The sequence below is a fragment of the Pan paniscus genome, chromosome 6, assembly GCF_029289425.2.
Source record: "Pan paniscus chromosome 6, NHGRI_mPanPan1-v2.0_pri, whole genome shotgun sequence".
NCBI classification, from domain to species: domain Eukaryota; kingdom Metazoa; phylum Chordata; class Mammalia; order Primates; family Hominidae; genus Pan; species Pan paniscus.
Window position 1 is genome coordinate 41,091,807 of NC_073255.2, and position 20,959 is coordinate 41,112,765.

The following is a 20,959-nucleotide window of genomic DNA, read 5'->3' on the forward strand; positions in this document are numbered from 1 at the left end:
CTGGCTATGTTACCTTTCTGAGCCCTGGTTTCGTCGTGTGTCGAATGGGACTGTTATTCCCAACCTCCCAGGGTTGTCATGAGGACTGAATATGAGCTGTGATTAGTGCCTGCCATATCCTTGGTACTTAGTAAATATTGGTTTCCTTTTTCTCCCCATTCCTCCCCCTGGCTTTTTTTTAAAAACAGGACTCTGGAGCCAACCTCATCATAGCTTCTTGGCCACCTGTGTCTTCTTACCATTGTTGGATTTACCCAAATTAACCTCTTGGGATTACTACCTAAGTAAATAAGAGCTTAAAAGTGAGCTCTTATTCCAGGCAGTTTAGGAAGGGGTCTTTAGGTGGAGCTCACATGGCAATTATCACAGAGAAGGAGGGAGAAAGGGGTTTTAATGTTTATGAGACTCATAGTTCCTCTCTCAGTTGTATGCTAGCCCCTCCCTCCTGCCTTTTCCTCCCAGAGTTCTAGAATCATGCACTTTTAGAACTAGAGGTGCCCTGGGCTGGAGTCATTTCCCCCCATCCCTTTGCTTAACAGATGGGGAGACTGAGGCGCAAAGATGTTCAGTGATGTGTGCAAGGTCCCAGAGCTCCTCTGTGCTCCTCTCCTTCCACCCATAAATGTGGCCCTCTGAGGAAACTTCCAAAGCCACAAGGAAGCAAGCCCAGCTCATTCTTTCATTACTGGAAAAGGATAATTGCTCACTGAGCCTTTAAGTGACCCAGGGAATGGCCTGCCTCGTCTCCCTCCCTCCATGAGCTCCTGGGCCGGTAGGAATGGATCCTAGAGGCAGTGCTGTGGCAGTGTTGTGTGAGGGTTCAAAGTGGCCCTGGAGCACCTAAGACACACTGCTCCCTGCCCTACCTTGGGCCTGCCCCCTCTGGGTTGCATACCTGCGTTTGCGCTGGAGCAAAGGTAGCTACACCTTGTCTTGGCTCTGCAGGAACCCACCTCCTCTCTTTGAAGGGCATGAGCCAATGATAAATCTCTCTCATACAGACTGAGGGAGAAAGAAGGTTGAAATACTCCTTGCTGTTGCTTTATGACCATGTTACATCCAGTGTGTGAGCTCCTGCCTCAGCCCTAAGGAGAGCCAGGGCATGTACAAGCCAGTAAGAACCGTGAAGTCCCTTGGCACTCAGTAGACCTCAGCAGAGAAAGTGTATTTCTGCCCTGTAGGCCATGTGGCCTTTAAAAATATTAATATCTTGATATTTTAAATATCCTAGAAAAACTTTGTAGTAGGCTTCTTTGTTATATTTAGCAGGCCAAACATGGTTAATATTTAGTTTATACTTGGACGTCATTTGGCTTTTGCGTTCTCACTTTTCTCATAGAGTAAATTGACTTTCATTTTTATTTTAAGTTCTGGGGTACACGTGCAGGATGTGCAGGTTTATTACATAGGTAAATGTGTGCCGTGGTGATTTGCCGCACCTATCAACCCATCACCTAGGTATTAAGCCCAGCATACATTAGCTATTTTTCCTAATGCTGTCCCTCCATTGACATTTTGTAATGACCCCAGGCATTCCTCGGTTTCAGCCCCCGTGTGCTCGCCCACAGATATCCTCAGGTTCAGTGCCTTCTAATATCGGTTGTTAACATCCCCATACGCAAGCTCTTGGCATGCGGACACCCTTGCTTACCGTTCACATTTCTAAAAATGTTGCCTCTGTCATTTGCCCTGTGTCCTATTGTATTCTAATGAAAGTTCAGTCTCCTGACCTTGCACGGCCTAAGACAAGGGCTTCTTTCTTTTATGGTAAGGATTTATCTTTTTAAGGAGAACTCACCTGTGCATCTTCATCCACCAAAATAAATTGCGTTTTCAGCGCTACTGCTGAGAACACACAGGAAAGTGTTACCATTTGCAAAACTCATTGTCAAAGGGAAGTCACGTCCAGAGTCAGGAAAGCAAGTGAAACACCCACCTCGGTGTAGCAGTTTCATCTGGAAATTTGACCTAGAGGGTTCAAAATGAAAACATGCCCTCCCCACCCATCCAGGAAGCAGGATGAGGATGGCCATTCAGAGTTTACTTTAAAATGCCTACCAGTACTATTGATATTCTGCCACCAGCTGTGTGGTCACCATTAGCAACACATCTTTATAAATTGCTCACAGAGTCCCAGGTTGCATTTTAATTTCACTGGAAGGGAAAGGCTAAAGGATCTCTGAACTTAGTGGTAGCTGGACAGACCACTGAGTGGAGTTGGAACACCTTTATTTTTATTATTATTATTTTATTTATTTTTGAGACAGAATATCACTCTGTCACCCACGATGGAGTGTAGTGGCGCGATCTCGGCTCACTGCAACCTCCGCCTCCCAGGTTCAAGCGATTCTCCTGCCTCAGCTTCCTGAGTAGCTGGGATTACAGGCACGTGCCACCACGCCTGGCGCGTATTTTGTATTTTGTATTTTTAGTAGAGACAGGGTTTCACCATGTTGGTCAGGCTGGGCTCGAACTCCTGACCTCGTGATCCACCTGCTTCGCCCTTCCAAAGTATTGGGATTACAGGTGTGAGCCACTGCGCCCGAACCACCTTTATTATTTTTATTTCCGAGTCAGCACCAGATGAATTATGGAATATTCTTTTCAGAAAGAGGGAGGAGCCAAAGTAGGAGAAAAAAAGTCCAAAGGTCCACAAGCAACATATCGGTTGGTTTCAAGCCTTAGAACCCCTTGTCACTGCAGAGTCACCTGATCCAGGGCTGACCCAAGATACAACACAGCTCAAGGGTGTAGCCAAAGTAGTCTTTCTTTTAGGACTTGGCATTTCTAAATGCCAGCACCTTGCACATCTCGTAGATTGGAGTTTAAATATCTGACTTTCAGAGGCATTTGAACCAGAGTGACTCCATCTTGAATAGGGGCTGGGTAACCTACTGAGGCTGAGACCTACTGAGCTGCATACCCAGGTGGTTAGACATTCTAAGTCACAGGATGAGGTAGGAGGTCAGCACAAGATACGGGTCATAAAGACCTTGCTGATAAAACAGGTTTCAGTAAAGAAGCCGGCCAAAACCCACCAAAACCAAGATGGCAATGAAAGTGCCATCTCTGGTCGTCTTCACTGCTCTTTTTACACTAATTATAATGCATTAGCATGCTAAAAGACCCAATTTTACCCAATTTGGTCTGATGCTGGAGAAACAAATCGAGCTCATTGGTAGCTCTTATAACTGATTCTGGGAAACTGGGATCCCTAGGAGAGATTCCCCTGAGTCATTCATTCAACAAATGCCCATTGCGTACCTACTGTGTGCCATAGTGTGACGGGCTCAGTATATTGCCTCATTCATTACCTCACAAGATTATCTGTTAACAGCCACAAGTCAGAGGCTTTTGACGTACAGGGTCCCGGGAGAGCCAAAATAGTATTTGTTTGTTTGGAATAATAAAAGCTGTCTTCCCAGGCCACAGGAATTAAAACTAGGAGTGCTAAATCAGCAATTGTCTAGCCTTGCCTGAGCTTCTCAAACTGTACCTTAGAATTGCTTGGGGGAACTTGTTAGAAGTACAAACCTTGGCCAGAACCTCAAAGAACCAGACTCAGGCAATCCAGGATGGGGTCCACCAATCCAAGGTTTTAAAAACAAGAACCAGATGGGGATAGGTGATGAGTTAGCCACTGGGGATTCAGAAACCCGAGAGGGTGGGGTGGCAGTAGCTGGACTTTGCAGGCCAGACTGGTCTGGGACACTTTGTGATGAACACAAACCTTCCCTCTTCTATTTTGACCTTTCTGCCCTGGTGGGCTGCTTTTACATAAGAGTATTATTTCTTCCTTTTGTAGGCAAAGCAAAAAGTGTGAGAACCAGCTGCTCTAAATAAAACAATTGAAGGTGGAGTTCAGATTGAGAGCTCTCAGAGGCTGCTTTTGTTTTCCTTTGAAATTTTTGGGAGAAAGGAGCCAAAGATTCAGTAGAGGGGGCCAGCCCCAACCCTTTTGAATCTGCCCTGCCTCCCCTGTTCCACCTGTCGAGGCCAGGAAGTAGAGCAGCAGGAACCAGCCCTGGGTTCAGACCCTCCCGCTAACTGTGTAACCTTGAATTTGAACTCGAGCTTGGGCTTAACCTTTCTGTGCAGCACTGTACTCATGAATAACTGGTAGCAGTTACCTCCTGTGGGCTGTGCCAGGAATAATAAAGACGGTGCGTGCAATGGCATCTGCCTTGGTACAGGTCAACAGGAAGGCTCTAAACCAGGATTCTCCAGCTTGAGAAGCTCGTAGCTCAACTGCGGTCTTGAGAAAATGATGCCGATTCTCGTGCAGCAGGTCTAGGGTGGGCCTGTGAGTTTGCATTTCTGGCAGGCTCCCAAGTGAGGTTGATGTTGCTGGTCCATGGACCACACTTTGAGTAGCAAGCGTCTGAAAGGTGCTCACCTCCTTAGATTTTCTGTTAATAGTTAGTGCAGATAGCTAAGTTAACAATTCTTTTTTCAGTCCTAAAAATAGAAGAAAATACTTACTCCTTCCTTAACTCTGGTCATGAAAATTAGGACATAGAATGCTTGTAGCCATAAACACCTATCTCCCTCGTCGCTCAAGTTATTAATTATCCCTAATAACGTAAATACTGAAGAAGAAGGCAGAGCGAGGGGTCGGTGATCTGCTCTGTGGGCTGAGAGAGGTTATTAAGGACAGGGCTTCAAGCATACAGAATAAAGATGGCCCTTAAGGGTCAGGGATTCTGCTTCCTTAGGGCTCCTAGAGCTTACCTGTGAGTGAAAAGTTTTTAAATATTAATAGAAAGCAAAGAAAAATGAGAATGTCTTTTCTTCATCCATGAAATCAACTTGAACCTATCAGAGTCATCTAGAGGGGCTGTTAAAATGCAGACTTCTAGGCCCCGCCCCTGAGAGTCTTTAGTTAAGTAGGTCAGGGGTAGAGCCTGAGAATTTGCATTTTGAACACATTCCCAGGTGACACTGGTGCTCACACTGTGACCAGCTCAAAAGACCACCTGTGAGAGCCACGAGCATAGGAATCAGTGCTGTCAGCCTGGGCCACCTCTTCAGACTTCCGACCCCTCCCATCAAAATGGTGTTGCCAGGGAGGGGTTTTTCTAAGCCAGGGTGGGATTTGGGTATGAATGGGAGATACAATTGTCCTCAGGTATCTGAAGGTCCTCCTGGGGATTAGGAGAGATTAGATTTCTGGAAAAGGAGAACAATCCTGGTGGCACAGCTGCCTGCAGACAGGGAGTCACAGCACCGTGGTGTGTTCCTTCTCCACCCCCAGGGCTGGGCCTCTCTGATCTACCTGGTTGGCTGATCCCTTGGTGGGGGGCTGGGGGGGCGGCGCTTCTTAAAAATAGAGCTTTCCAGGGTGCATCCCAGGAGATTCTGATGAGCAACCAGGTTTGGGACCCCCTGCGAGGAGAACAGCGAAGCACCAGCTGGGCACTGGAGAGCTGCTCTGTTTTGAATGATTCTTGGATGCAGCACTAATGATCACTCAGCAAGCAAATGATTCCCTGGCAGGAAATGGGACCCTTTGTGAAGTACATTTCCTTGCAGGATCCCTAAAGTTACAGTCGATAAATTCCGGCTGCATCTTCCAAAGTGTTTTATTTCCCATCTGAGGATGGCTTCCAGCCAGGAGCATCTGGCCAGGGGGACTTATCCAGGGTAAAACCCCACCCTCTCTGCCTTCCCCACTCCGTCACCCCTGTCAGCAGTGACTCTCTCCACAGCCACTCTGCTCTGGGCTGTGTTGAAAGTAGAACCTATAAAAGTCACGGTTGAGCAAATTCCAGAGAGAATGCTTCCCAGACAAACTCAGCAGCAGAGAACGTATCTGTATGCAAAGAGTCAGGTTACAATGGAGGCAATTACTTGGATAATAGCCTAAGGAGAAATTCCCGCCACCCGGACTCCCCGCATCCCCGACCCCCTTCCCTGCCCCTGCTTTGTTTGTCATGCTGTCATGCACAGATTTGAAGACTGCAGTCTTGCCTTGAGTTTTCTGCTTCACCAGCAGATGTTTCAGAGCATCACTGGGTGCTGTGCTCTGTGCCAGGTAGGGGTTTATAAAGGAGGCTCAGGTATAGTCCCTGCCCTGTGGAGTCCACTGCTGGAGAAAGATAGATGCTTACATGACTAACTGTAAAAGCAGCATCACTCCTAGAATAGCCCATTTCTAAAGTAGACCTCCCAGCACTCTCCCTCCCCTTGCCTGGTTTCATCTTCCCCACAGCACTTGTCCCTCTAGAAATGACTAGCTCAGTACTCAGTAATGAAGTACTGGTGCTTCATCTTCCCTCTTACAAATAAAGCAATGTGAGGGGAAAGACCAGACCTTTAGACCCTGGCCTCTCCCAACCATTGTATGTGGGCTGCCCAGGGGGCATGAGAGTGGCTTTCTGCAGCAGAGGCGTTGGGAGGCTCTGCTGAGAGGGTGGCTGCTCACACACCGCCAGGATCTGGGGCAGAGGCTGAGGGAGGACCTGGGCGGCCACAGCAGCTCTCAAACCCAAGCGTGCATCAGAATCTTCCAGTGGGTTTGTTCAGGCACAGATTGCTGGGCCCACTTCAGAGCTGCTGATCCAGTAGGTCTAGGATTTCTAGCATGTTCTCAGGTGATTCTGTGGCTACTGGTCCCTAGACCACACTTTGAGGACCGCAGAGAGGTGCATCAGCATGGCCATGACAGTGAACTTAGTGAATAGCTGCAGGGTGGGTCCAGTGACGGACTTCTTAGAAGCTATGCCAGTGACCCCCGTGAGAGAAGACAGGACTCTGAAACAGGCTCCAGCAGTGGGGCTGGAGAACAGAAAGGAAGCACCCCAGACACATGCGACAGTGGAATCAGTGCGCTGGTGGGAGGCGAGGAAGGAGTTCGAGCAGTGGGAAGGATGGAAGTGCTTTGGACCAAGATGGGCACTGGGTGGAGGAAGGAATAATGTGTTCCCTTTGGGACCTGCTGCTGTGAGGGGCTAAGGAGACCTCCAGGTGGAGATGTTAAGCAGGCAGTGGGAAGTGCTTTTAAAACTCAGGAGAGCAGCTGGCGACGGGTACAGATGCTGGGGTCTTCTGGATAGGGGTGTAAGCTGCCTCAGTGAGGCTGAATGAGAGTCCTTAAGCGGAGAGAGTGGTGATGTGCTTGGAAGGAAACCAAGAGGCTCTCACTCGTAGGGGTGGTTAGAGAAATAAACGAGTGGAGTGCTCCAAGGCTTGTGAAGGACAAGGGGGCGTGACCCCAAGAGAAGGGGTTGTGTTTGAGGCATGAGTTAGAGGAGCTGGTCTCCATACTTTGAAGTGGATAGTTGTTCCACTCCTCATCCTACTGTGTGCAATTTTATTTTGCCTCAGTGACAGTCACTTTACAGCCATATTGGTGCAACATGCATTAGCAAAAGAAGTGCATGCCGCGTGCACATGTTTGGGTGCAGCAGCAGCTCTCCGCAGCAAGAGGTAAACAAGACAAGCACTACGGTGGTTCAAGTTGAAGCTGGAGGTCATTTTTTGCCCCTGTAAGCTGAGCCCTGAAGAAGAAAGTCACCATGTATCCATCTTGTTACCTTTTTGGATTTGACGCTGATCCAGATCCTCCTGGGACCTTCAATCCGCTGCTTTTACAAGGATGAAAAGGATTCTGATGACTTTTTTTGAACTGTTTGGGCAGGAATGCTACAGAGAGAATCAATTTCTGTGAACTGAGAGTCCCCAGGTGATAATTTGGTGTTTCACACACAGGCAGTTTTCTTTTTAATGTGTGGTGCTTGTTTAGTCATCTGGCTCTTGCAAACCCTAGTGTTTGAAAAACAGGGATGTAGTTCAGCAGTGTCTGAATAAGGCTGATGACTCAGAATCATGCAGTGCCTGGCTTCTCAGGCCGCCACCAGCCGGGACTGCTTTAGGCGCGAACCCACGCTTCTGACCTGTGCTCTGTCTTTGCAGTTCTGCACGGAGCTAAACCAGCCGACCCTGCCCAACATCCGCAAGTGGAAGGGGCCCCGGGGATGCTGGAAGGCTGTTGTTGCTGAGAAGCCCTCGAATCAGCTCCAGAAGGTACCCTCGTCTGCAAAGCCTGGCCTTTCCCTTCATTTAATTTATACATACTTTTCCCCTAATCAAGGGCATTTAAAAATTTCCTTTGCCAATATCCCTGGTTCAATTTTGTATTTCTGCCCAATTTTTAAATCCTTGCCATTCATTTCCAAATGCCCTGGTTTTCGGTTCACGTTTAGATTGGGAATGGACTCCTGCCAAGACGGAAATGAGAGCTTAGGGTGTTGAGAGGAGAGGAGGGGAGAAAGGCAACAAATGGGTATTTCTGTCCTTTGTCCTTCTAATCCCTTCGCCACAGTTCTGTCTTCTGCCAAGTTTGTGCAGAGCTCATTACTCGTTGACTGAAAACTTCAGATTCACCTTAGTTCACACATGAAGTATTTGCTTCTAGTGGTAGAAATTATGCACATAATTTCAACATAGAAATGTTCTATTGAAATGTTCAGCAGATTTTGGTTTTGAATTTTCTTTCATCAGTATCACCCATATGAGCAGGTAAGGGTAAATCTCTGTAAATACACATTTTCCCTCATATTATTATTCAAGGCCAGATTTATTCACCTTGCAATGCTTAACATCAGTGGAGTTTTAGATTTTTAAACAGACTGCTGATAATAACCAGGAGTTGAAAATGTATTATTACATAATTTTCCTACAAATGCAGATTTTTAAATCCCTAGTATACCTAACATGCTTACAAACACATATGTGATTTATACTTAATATGATTATGTTTATAATGTAGGCTCTTAAATCATAAATGTATGCTGGATTAAAAGTGGTCATTTTTTGACAGTAAGCCCCTACTCTCTTTTTAGCTACTACTTAAAAAGGTGCATGTAAATCTTCTGTCTCTGGGTTTATGTTTGGGGGTGTAAATGGCTCCTGCAGCTGACAGTGAGTCAGCACACATTCAGAGAAGGCTGGAGATAAAGCTGAATTTGAATGCATCTAGTTCAGGGTTCTCCCTTCCAGTCCACATGGAAATAATAAGAATAATACCACCTTCCTTTTTTGATCGCACTTTACATGTATATAGGTGTCTGAGCTTCACAAGCCTTTTATAGTCCATTCAGCACTGCATTCATTCAACAAATCATTAATGAAAGGTGGCTATGTACCAGGCATATTGTTTCATGCCAGGTACACACTGGTGAGAAAAACAGCCCCAGCTATCCATGCCTGCATGTTTTCACTCTTTGCAAGACACAGTGGGGATCCCGGCTGGAGCCTGACCTGGCCCCTCCCGCAGGGAGTGCACAGCCTGTTGGAGAGCAAGACAGGTAACCCCATTCCAGGTCAGGGTGTCAAGGCCATTGGAAAACAACATGAGGTTGCAGGGAGACCCGAGTTCCATCCACCAAAACCTCTCGGCCTCAATTCCTTCATCTGTAAAATGGGAGCGATAGCCCTTTCTTAGCTCACCTATAGGGTGGCTATAGGATTTTAGAAGATACTATGCATTGGAATGCATCATGAACATAGCGCAGGCCAGGGCCAGGCGGGACGGGCATGAGGTGGCAGGCTGGCCGCCTGCAGTGGACTGAGAGAGCTCATGCCTGGCTCTGGCTGCTGCTGGGTCCATGTCTACCCAGTTGTTACCCTGCAGTATTGTGGGCCCAATGTGGCCAAACCTCCCAGTTTCATTTTAATGGGAAATTTGCTGAATTTTAAAGATGAACAGATAATCCAAAAAAATGTAAACACTATGTGAATCAAACAGAATATATCTGCAGGTTGAAAATGTTCAATCTCTGTCCCTAGACAAACATAAGAAAGTGGGCCATTTCTCCGATGCCTGAAATTCTGCCCAGGCATCTTCTCCCCAGCTGCCTAGGGCTTACACGATAGCCAGAGGGGTGGTTTCCAGCTGTGAAGGTGAAGACCTAGTAAGATGAAATGATTTGCCCACAAGCCACCCTTTTGCAATGTGAGATGCTCGGACCTGAGCCCAGTTCACTCTCTCTGTCTGGAAACCCTGTTCCTCCAGCTGCTGTTCTGGAGGAGAGGGGAGCGCCTAGGTCAGGGGCATTGGGAAAGGCTCCCAGGAGGGGGCAAGAAACCAGCGGTGGAAGGAGCAGCACGCAGGGAAGTGGGGGTGGGGAAAACAGTGCTGAGCAGGTGAGGGAGGCAGAGGAAGGAGTAGGCCCCACCGCAGAGGCTTCCCCTCCAGGGCCATCGGGGAGCCCCTGAAGGCTTTTGGGCGGAAGATGACTCGAGTGATGCTTTAGGTAAGTTACTCTGGCACCATGACTTGGGAAATGGCAGATGGAGAGATAATCCTCCAAAGCCAGCAGGGCAGTCATACCTCCCTCCAAACCAGAGGAAGCTGAGGTTTAGAAAAACTGAGTGGCTCGCCCAGGGTCCCGCGGCTAAGTGACTCAGGTGGGACTGAGGCCCAGGTCTTCTCGTTCTCAAACCAGCACACTCTCCAGGGGGTGGGCAAGGAGATAATTTCAAATATAGAAGTGCACAGCATACAATACATTCATTCCCTCCCTCCCTCCTCCTAAAAACACGCATGTTCAGACAAGGCATGTGGCTTAGACCAGAGCTGACCCTGGGAACTTTGTGGTGGCAGCTCAGGAGGGTGGTTGTGCAGAGTCACTTCCCCTCCTTTTGCAATGGGGAAGAGTGGTGATGAGCACTGCTGGCCTCTCAAATGACATGCAGATGGCTCCCAGGCAGCGGGTGCTGAGGAAGCATTCTCATGGACAGCAGAGGCTGTGGTGGGGTAGAAAGGAGAAGTGTGTCTTCTTCCACAAGCCCCCAGTGGCGGCGGCAGCAGCGCAAAGCAGGCACATTCAGAGCAGCAGGGTTTAACACTAGGCACTAGGACTCTGCCCCACTGCCAGCCCTGGCACCTCTGACCTAAGCTTCACACCTCTGCCATGGCCCCATCCACCTGCGGAGGGCCCTCGAGCAGCCCCAAGCCATTAGGTCAACTGCGACCTCCACTCACCCAGAAAACACTGAGTGGGCTCTTACTAGGTGCCGGGCACCATTTTTGTAAGCTGCAGCTAATCAGTAAGCAAAACCCATCCCTTGGAGTTATATGTTTTAGTCTCAGCATTGTGATCAGCTGTGGGATTTCAGGAAAGTCACTTAACCTCTTTGAGCAGCAGTGTCCTCATCTGGGAAATGGGAGCATGAATTGCTACCTCATGGGATGTGATGATTCTGAAGATATCTCTGTGCCTAGCCGGGGCTTCACCCACCTCCCCCCAAAGACAGAAGAGCCCAGGCCACCCTGTCTGTATGGAAAGCTCTGAAATTGGCAATATGTGAAATTATTTGGGCTGGGGAACGGCAAGGGAGAGTGGCTGTGGCTTTCGTGGTGTGCTTTTGGTTTAGAAACAGCTTGAGCCAGAGTAGGGCCTACTGCCTCTCGGTCTCTCTGGCCTCTCTGCCTCCTTTCCCCAGGTGGCGCTAGGACTCTGGCACCAAGACTCTGTCTCCCTCTCCGCTGCAGGGAGCTGGGTATGCAGGATTCCTATGGGACGCGGCTGCCGGCATGGAGCTGAGAGACGCGGGCTCACAGGAGAGCTCGCCCAGCAACGGGCACGGGAAGCCGGCGGGCCCCAGCCCATACCTCGGGCGGTTCAAGGTACCCGCTCCACGCCGTCTGTGACGTGGAATCCGCTTCTTTCTAAAAAGGAAAGAAAAGGGCTCATTTTGTAATAGCATGAGTAAGAGAAGTCTTGTCTTTTTGCCTTGATTTCAGCCTCTCATGATTGGAGATTTTTGTCTCTCCTGGGGCTTCCTTGGCAGGTGAACTTGTCCAGGGCAGGAATGAAAGGGATTTTGAGACAGCCCCAGTAACTCTGGCATCTGAGCAGGAGAGAGGGGAAGGAGGGAGATTTGGTATAGCTCCTAAACCTGACCCTCATTAGAGTCTCCTGGGGAGATTTTCCTAGAGTCAGGGATTCCTAGACCCCACCTCAGACATACAGAATTTGGGGGATTATCTGGATGGCCTACTTTCCAAAAGCCCCTTCAGTGATCCTTCACCTTCCTGGCACTGGTTCACAAGGCCAGGTGTTAGGGAATGGCTGGATTCAAGGGCAGCAGAACTGGCCTGAGGAGCCCCTTCTTATCGGCTGCATTTCAGGCCCGATTCCTTTATTACCAGGGAGAAAGGCCTCTCAAGGGGTGGTTTGGGTTTGGAGGGGATTCAGGAGGAGCTCTGGGCTGTGGGCCAGGGGCAGTCCTGTCACTGGCATCGCCCATGTGGGAGCCTCTGTCCCCCCAGCATCTGGGAGCAGCTCAGCAGATTGATCGAGCACAGTCTCTCTGGTTCTCCCCGGATGCCCTTGGGAAGTGTTAATGAACCGCAAAATGGTCAGCAGCTGGACAGCAGAAGCCAAAGCGGGTCATGAAGTTGGCAGTCAGTGAGCCTTATCCCCGCGGTCCTTGACCATGAGCTCACAGGCCAAGCAAGCAGGTCCAGTGCCTTGGAGCTCAGCAAGCGTATCCCCTCCTGGGCATGGAGACCCCCTGCTTTCTGTGTGCTCCAGAGCAGTTCTTGAACCTGACAGTCACCTCAAACCCCAGCCCAGGGAGTATCTGCCAGCTGAGGGTTGGGAGCAGCCCCTGTGTTGAGGCTACAAGGCCCTGTGCCACCTTGCACACTGTGAGTTGATGAGGGTGGGTGTGTGCTCACCCTGGGGGTATCTGTCGCACCCAGCAGCCCCTCTCATTCCTCTGTCTGTGATATTGATGGGGCTCTGTCTGCACACGTACACCTGGGGGTGTCCATGGGTTGTATCTGTGGTACTGACGTGTAAGTCAGCCAGGTATCACCTTTAAGCCTCCTAACACCACCCTGGGCCCTTTTTTTATGTCAAGTTCCTGTTCCAGTGTTGGCCACCTGGGGTTATGGCCATGTAACCCTATGGGTGATACTGATAATCCAGTATTACCACAACGCAGGCTGTTTTTAAGGGTATAATGAGAAAATGCTGGTTAGCCCAAATCCTCTAAATAAAGCAGCCCCCTAAACAGGCACTTGGCCTCTTGTACTTCATGTCACATTATAGGCCTGGCAGTTGGTGCAGTACAGAGATGGGGCTCATCTCCTCAGGCACTGTGCCTCCCACCCAGCCTTAAGATGCTTTCTCTAGCAGGCAGAGCTGCAGCTGTAGAGCTCTTGGTCCTGGTTGCTGGCAAACTGGGACCACATCCGTAAGATAAGACGGGCACCCTCCACTTCCTGGGGGCTTCCCCTATACCCCTTCCCTTCGTGGCAGTGTTGATGTTGGTTGCCATGACAAATGGAAGGGCAAGATTGCTAAGCCCTGAGCAGCTGAGCAGTGCTGTGATGCCCAGAGACAAACTCTGACCCTGTGTTTCTGCACTTGCCCTTGGGGATGCAGGGCTAGGGCATGTCCTAGGCTGGCCAGATTCTGTAAGCTTTTGGTTTGGACACGTTTGAAATTAGGTTAAAGTCAGCATCTGGCTATAGTGGGCTCCAGAGAGAAAAGAACACAGAGGAGCGTGTGTGGGAGGTGTAGGGAGGAGGAGGAGGCACATCCCAGCGGTGGGTCCTGGCAGGAGACCTCAGGCTGGCCCTCTGGAGAAAAGCCCCAAGTCTATAATAACAACCAGCTGTCAGAGTCACCTCCTTTGATTGATTGATTGAAATGGGGTCTCACTATGTTGGCCAAGCTGGTCTCAAATTGCCTCAAGTGATCCTCCCGCCTCAGCCTTCCAAAGTGCTTGGGGTTGTGGCCGGGTACGTAGCTCATGCCTATAATCCCAGAACTTTGGGAGGCTGAGGCAGGAGGATCACTTGAGGTCAGGAGCTTGAGACCAGCCTGGACAACATGGTGAAGTCTCTACTAAAAATAAAAAAATTAGCTGGGCATGGTGGCACACACCTATAATCCCAGCTACTTGGGAGGCTGAGGCAGGAGAATCACTTGAACCCGGGAGGCAGAGGTTACAGTGAGCTGATGCCACTCCACCCCAGCCTGGGTGACAGAGTGAGACTCCTTCTCCAAAAAAAAAAAAAAAAAAAAAAGTGCCGGCGTTATAGGCATAAGCCACCATGCCTGGCCTTCCACCTCCTTCTTATATATGACTGCTTAGAAAGAAAGAAAAAAACTCAAACATTTACAGATATGCAGATATGCCCAATCTTTTAGGCTGTAAGTGAGGAGTAGGCGGTGGGATGTTAGGGGTGGACTGGTAGAACAAAATAGGCCTTGTTCCTGCAGGTGCCTTGGAAAAATCGAAGATGAAAGACCTTGCATTATTTCCTGGGGGTGTGAGCCAGCCTTGTTCTTGTTTACCATTGTCAACTCTGTGCACAAAGCTATTTATGAGTCGGTTGTAACGGATACAGGAAATATGAGCTTCTGAGCCTCTCCCTGTTGCTTTGTTTCCTGCTGCCTAGGTGGGAAGTCACGACCTGACCCTTGTTAACCTTCACCTGGCAGCCCTGACCCTCCTGGGGAGCGAGAATCCCAGCAAGAATCACAGTGATGGCCACCGGTTGGCGAGCTTTGCACAGACCCTACAGGAAACCCTGAAAGGTAGGACATTGTCTTTTGCTGTGGCTCGGCCACTGTTTTGCAGAGCAGCAGGGCTGCCTCTTCTGAGCCATCTCTGACCACTTGGGCTGGCTGTTTGTCAGCAATGTGAGTCGCGGGTACAGGGGACAATCAAACCTCTGGCATCTCATGGAGCCCAGCTGACCCTGCACGGCCACATCTGTGCCTCTGTGGACCTAGCATATGCGTTCCAAGCTGTCAGCTCTGTGGCTTTTTAGCCTCATTTAGATAGAAAGGATTAGGGGGAAAGAATATAAGTGATGATGCCCTTCCCCGAAGACAGCTCATCCTGGGACCAGCTGCCTCGGGCATCACTGTGGTGGTGCCGCCTGCAGATTTGCATGTGCTCTTCCTGTGAAAGAGAGACGGGGGTGACAAGGGGAAGTGGTAAATTGCTGATGATTGGTGAATTGAGTTTTTCTCTCTGGTGGGATACAGAGCATGTTGAAGAAGCCCTGAACCTGTCAGAAATGCTGGATTTTAATCTTGTAGGACCTCAGGCAAGCCACCAAACCACTTTAGGCCCCCATCTGATGGGGGACAGTACTCATCTCATAGCAGTACCCAGAGGGCTAAGTAACAGTGTCTGCAGCAATACCAAGCACATAGTAGGGACTTCATGTACACGAGTTGACTCTAAAACATGAGAAGAATTAAGAGAACACTGAAAAGAGCAGAATTCTGGCTAGGCACGGTAGCTCAGGCCTGTAATCTCAGCACTTTGGGAGGCCAAGGCGGGAGGATCACTTGAGCCCAGGAGTTCAAGAGCAGCTTGGGCAACATAGTGAGACCCTGTCTCTGCAAAGAATGAAAAAAATTAGCCGGGCATGGTGGTACACACCAGTAGTCCCAGATATTCAGGAGGTTGAGGAGGGAGAATCACTTGAGCCCAGGAAGTTGAGGCTGCAGTGAGCTTTGATCGCACCACTGTACTCCAGTCTGGGCAACACAGCAAGACCCCATCTCTTAAAAAAAAAAAAAGGAGCTGAACTCCAGGACAAAGGGGGGCTATGCCCCAACTAATATAGATGGTTTTCTGCACTTGGTTTACCAAAAGAAAAGGTTGACAAGGCTGTGAAGACTATGATCTTATCCATCTGGCTTGATTTTTCAGAACACTGACCTTGTCTAGGTGAGTTTGTAGTTGGAGGCTTGGAATTCTCTTCTATTTTTTGAGTCTGGACCAATATTCTCTAGCTTTCTAAGACTTCCTCGTTAAACTGGCCCCTCAAATTGGGAGATTCATGAAGATTTTACTACAAAAATATTTCAGTCAAACTGTAGGCTCACATTTCAAAAGATGTATGTATGTATATATGTATGTATGTATTTGAATTTGCATTTCTAACAAAAAAGATTTTTTACTGTGGTAAAATATATGTAACATAAAATTTACCATTTTAATCATTTTACATATTCAAGTCAGTGCTACTAATGTATTGACATTGTTGTACAAACATTACCACCATCCGTCTCCAGAACCTTTTCATCTTTCCAAACTGAAGCTCGGTACCCATTCAACGATATCTCCCCATGCGCCCCTCCCTGCAGCCCCTGGCAACCAGCATTCTACCTTCTGTCTCTGTGATTGTGACTACTCTAGGTGCCCCATATAAGTAGAATCATAATATTTGTCCTTTTGTGTCTGGCTTGTTTCACTTAGTATAATGTTTTCAAGGTTCATCCATGTTGTAGCATGTGTCAGAATTTCCTCACTTTTTTTTTTTTTTTTTTTTTTGAGACGGAGTCTCGCTCTGTCGCCCAGGCTGGAGTGCAGAGGCACGATCTCGGCTCACTGCAAGCTCCGCCTCCCGGGTTCACACCATTCTCCTGCCTCAGCCTCCCGAGTAGCTGGGACTATAGGCGCCCGCCACTGCGCCCGGCTAATTTTTTGTATTTTTAGTAGAGACGGGGTTTCACCGTGTTAGCCAGGATGGTCTCGATCTCCTGACCTTGTGATCTGCCTGCCTGGGCCTCCCAAAGTGCTGGGATTACAGGTGTGAGCCACGGCGCCTGGCCAGAATTTCCTCACTTTTTGAGGCTGAGTAATATCCCACTGTGCATCCATCCACCATAGTTTGTTGCTTATCCATTCATCTTCTGATAGACACTTCGGTAGCTTCCACCTTTGTCCTATTGTGACCACGCTGCTGTGAACATTGATGTGCAGCAGCTTTTCTTTTGAACCAGGACATGCCGTGACCAACGTTCTACTTTAAGGATGAGTCCTCAGGCTAAAAACAGTCAGAAGATGCTCTATCCAAGAAGCAGCTGTGTGGGAAATTGTCCACCTATAGTTAGACTCTGATCTGTAAAATGGACAACTTGATAGCTTGTCACATCTGTGGACATTACTGTTGTTCTTGATGTCAAACTTTATGTGGAAGCAGAAAGGAAAGATGCCAGCTTATAACTTCTTTGACAGCCTTAGGCAGTCACCATCCCCCCACCCCACCCCTGGTATCCAGGGAGTAGTCAGGATTTTGGCAGAAAACCTTGGGCAGGTTATGTTCCAAATTGCCAAGGTACTATTGACCCACAGCCTGGCTTGGCCTTGACTCGTCCGAGTAGGGACAGTGACTCATGCTGCCTGTGTCCCCTGCTTGTAACTAGTACCCAATTAATTGTTAACTGGTGACACTCCAGACCCAGGGGTTCAGGAAGCGATTCAGCCTGCCCAGGTCTAACAAGGGTAGACAAGTCAGCAGAGGGGTTCAGCTAAAGCAAAGACAAAGCCTTCATTCCACAGCTTCTATCAGAGCAAACAGAACCGATGTGGTTAGCAAGCTCTGGGCCTTTCTGCCTTTGTCTGGAACGTGCATGCAGGCTGACGTCAGTGGGGATATGCCAGTCCCCTAGTGGAACCTTCTTCTCTCAGACCTCACCAGGACTTGGGGACAGGGTCTCCCTCTGTGAACTGAGCAAGAGTGAAACAGGGTGTGTAGGAACTCTTGACATCTTGGCAGATGGTCCCTCAGTGGGGACTGGTTCCTGTAGTTGTCACTGGCGTTTTATAAATCTAGAGACTCTCTGAGGAAGTCAGCCCACAACGTTCTCCCCTCACTGCTGGGAATCAAGGAAGCGACAAAGGAGCCCAGCCCAGGTGGGTGGCTTTTTAGGAAGATAACTCAGGCTCCTGCGCATCTACCTGTGGATTCTCAGAAGCAACAACTGCCTTGATGTCATCACCGACGTGGATTCAATCGGAAGAACGTGAGTTGTAAGAAATCCGACGTGCTCATTCAAAAAGGGAACCGTTGTCACCCCTGAAGCTACACAGAGCTGGCTCTATTCACCCTTGACACCAGCATCTCTCCTGGCTTTAGAATTGTCTTTTTCAGCCCAGACCTTTGCAGGCCTGCATCCCAACGAAAACCTCCCTCATTATATGGGAACTTTGTTTTCTTTGATATTCAATGAATGTAGCATCTTTCTCTTTGTTCCTTTCCAAATCAAACTGCACCCTAATTCTGGGACATTTGTGGTTCCGCTTGTCTGTTGCTCACATATTTATTGAGTGCCTGCTGATGCACTTGGTGTCGCAGTGGACAGCAGCCACTTCCGTGTGGTCTTCCATCCTAGCCCTTTGTGGTGAGCCCTGGATTTGAGGCCTGGCCTGGTGACTTTGGACAAACCTTCCCACCTCTGGGAGCCTGTTTCGTACCTGCAGAAGGGAGATGGTAACAGCACCTGCCCCATGGGTCGTGGCTGTTAAGTGCGGTGCTATCGAGGGAAGTGGTCAGCACAGTGCCATGACTATTATTCAAGCTGGCACTGATTTCTCCATGGTGTGGGTGGCCCTGCAGGAGAGGCTTCCTTCCATCCCACCCATTGTCCTCACTCCTCCTGCAGGAGGGCGCCATCTGCAATGCACATGCGCCCTCTGGTGGTGGCCTGAGTGGCTTCCCTTCAGATTCCTTTCCCTGCAGTTGTTATTACGGAAGCACACCCGTGGCCAGGAAAAAAAGATTTGCCAAGTGTCTTGGGTACATTTATGACTTCGTTTATGAACTGCTTTCCCTAAAGCCTCCTTCACAAGGTGTGGCAGAAATGCCACCTCCTGCTGTGGGACAACAAGGGTCAAGCAGAGCCCAGGGGAATCCCGCAGAGCCCAGCTGGGGGGCGAGTGTTCTTTCAGGATTTCTACTCGCTTTGCTTGGAAAATACTTCATAACTATCCCACTTCCTCTAGGGTAAATCAGATTGTGAGAGAAATGTCTAAAATGCTTTAGGAGAAAACCTTTCCCCCTTGGCCCTGAAATCACTTTGTAGTTCTTATGCACACATATGTAACTTCCGCTGTGTGTCTCTCCCTGACAAACTTGTGAAGCTGTATCAGGAAACTGATCAGGAAGGGGGCACACGCTACATGTGAGTGCCCCGTGCCAGGCGCTTCTGGTGGCTCCTCTAATCCTGACACCAACCTGGGAGGAAATGGCTTGTTCTTTCCCTTTTATAGACTAAAAGGCTTGCCCAAGGTCACGAAGCTGGGAAGTGACAAACTTCAAATTCCACACTCAGAGTCCTCCAGCTGTTTTCTCTTAGAATCGGGGCCGAGCACCACTGTTTTCTTTCTTTCTTTTTTCTTTTCTTTTCTTTTGTTTTCTTTTCTTTTCTTTCTTTCTTTTTCTCTCTTTTTCTTTCTCTCTCTCTGTCTCTCCCTCCCTCCCTCGTTGTCTTTCTCTCTCTCTCTCTTTCTCTCTTTTTCTCTTTTTCTCTTTCTCTTTCTCTTCTTTCTTTTCTTCTTTGACAGAGTCTCACTCCAGCCGAGGCTGGAGTGCAGTGGAGCCATGTTGGCTCACTGCAACCTCTGTCTCCCGGGTTCAAGCGATTCTCCTGCCTCAGCCTCCCAAGTAACTGGGATTACAGGTGCCCACCACTATGCCCGGCTGATTTTTGCATCTTTAGTAGAGATGGGGTTTCACTATGTCGGCCAGGCTGGTCTCAAACTCCTGACCTCAGGTGATCCCCTGCCTCAGCCTCCCAAAGTGCTGGGATTACAGGTGTGAGCCACTGTGCCTGGCCTAGAGCCACTGTTTTCTGATATTCTCCTGTGTCAGGTTTTGTTTCATTTTCAGCCCCTCTGTGACCACTCTTCCTCCTAGCTAATTTGGATTAATAAGTCAAAAAGAGGACTTGGAAGAATAGGACACAAAAGTGTCACTGTTTTCAGAGAATATGATTGTTGGTTTGTTACACCTAAAGTTAAAAAAAAATTATTCCCAGTAAGAGAATTAAGAAAACTGCCTAGTTAAAAAATTAAAATAAAAAATTAGTCCTTTTGATATATATCAATAGTAACCTGTGGAAATAAAAAAAAATTAAAAATAACCATTAGAGAAAATATAATGGGATAAAACAAAGATCCCATTCATAATAAAAATCAAAAATATAAAATACTTAGAAATGTGGTGGTAAAGTGAAGAAAATAATAAGACTTCAGTGAAGAATTTTTTAAATAAATACTTCAATCAATGGAGAAACATGGCAAAGTGTTCTTGGGTGAGACGTGTTGACAGTTCGAGGTACCCGTCCTTTCCATGGTTCCGTGTAGTTGACTGCACCAGGTCTCAGCAGAGCTCTTTAATATTCTAGTTGTGGTTCCCATACCTGGCTGGACATGCAATCCCAGAGAGCTTCAGGAAATGCTGAAGACCAGGCCACCGGAGACGCTAAATCAGAATCTCTACAGGTGGAACTCCAATTTCTGAGAGTGGGACTCAAACATTAATATTTTTATGAACTCCTGATGCCCCAAGGGCTTTTTGTAGAGCTCCCCCGCTCCAACTTCAGTCAGAGAAGCTCCACTTTTACCCACTCTACTTCTGGGGCTTCCTACAGGATCTCATTTGAGAAAAGGAACACCCCCACCCCATACATTTTAAAAAGAAAAAATGTTTAGCCAGTCGCCGTGGCTCATGCCTGTAACCCCAGCACTTTGGGAGGCCAAGGCGGGCAGATCACCTGAGGTCAGGAGTTCAAGACTAGCCTGGCCAACATGGTGAAACACCATCTCTACTAAAAATACAAAAATTAGCCAGGCGCAGTGGCACGCATCTGTAATCCCGGCTACTTGGGAGGCTGAGGCAGGAGAATCGCTTGAACCCGGGAGGCAGAAGCTGTAGTGAGCTGAGATCGCGCCACTGTACTCCAGCCTGGGCGACAGAGTGAGACTCCATCTCAAAAAAAAAAAAAAAAAAAAGTTTCAAAACTTCTTATTTGAAGCACATCCATCTCCAGGATGTACTGATAAGAAAAAAAAAGTAGGAATTGATAGGTAAAGTTGCTAACATTTGGTGAAAATAACTATGTAAGTATACACGTCTGCTCCTCTGTGTAGAGTGTCTAGAAGGGGACACAAGGAACAAGAGAACAGCCTT

At 48.4% G+C, this 20,959-nt stretch overlaps 1 protein-coding gene across 2 annotated transcripts in view; it reads left to right on the plus strand.

The window, feature by feature from the left end:
* The window catches only part of EEPD1 (endonuclease/exonuclease/phosphatase family domain containing 1), a 142,646-nt gene that overhangs the window by 114,303 nt on the left and 7,384 nt on the right, over nt 1–20,959 (plus strand). Inside the window, exons 4-6 of one of the 2 annotated variants that reach the window (XM_003814964.7) lie at nt 7,915–8,025; nt 11,498–11,632; nt 14,423–14,561. In XM_003814964.7, the coding sequence (XP_003815012.1) occupies nt 7,915–8,025; nt 11,498–11,632; nt 14,423–14,561 (385 nt within the window). The remainder of the gene's footprint in view (nt 1–7,914; nt 8,026–11,497; nt 11,633–14,422; nt 14,562–20,959) is intronic. The other variant, XM_034963937.3, reaches the window with a different exon arrangement.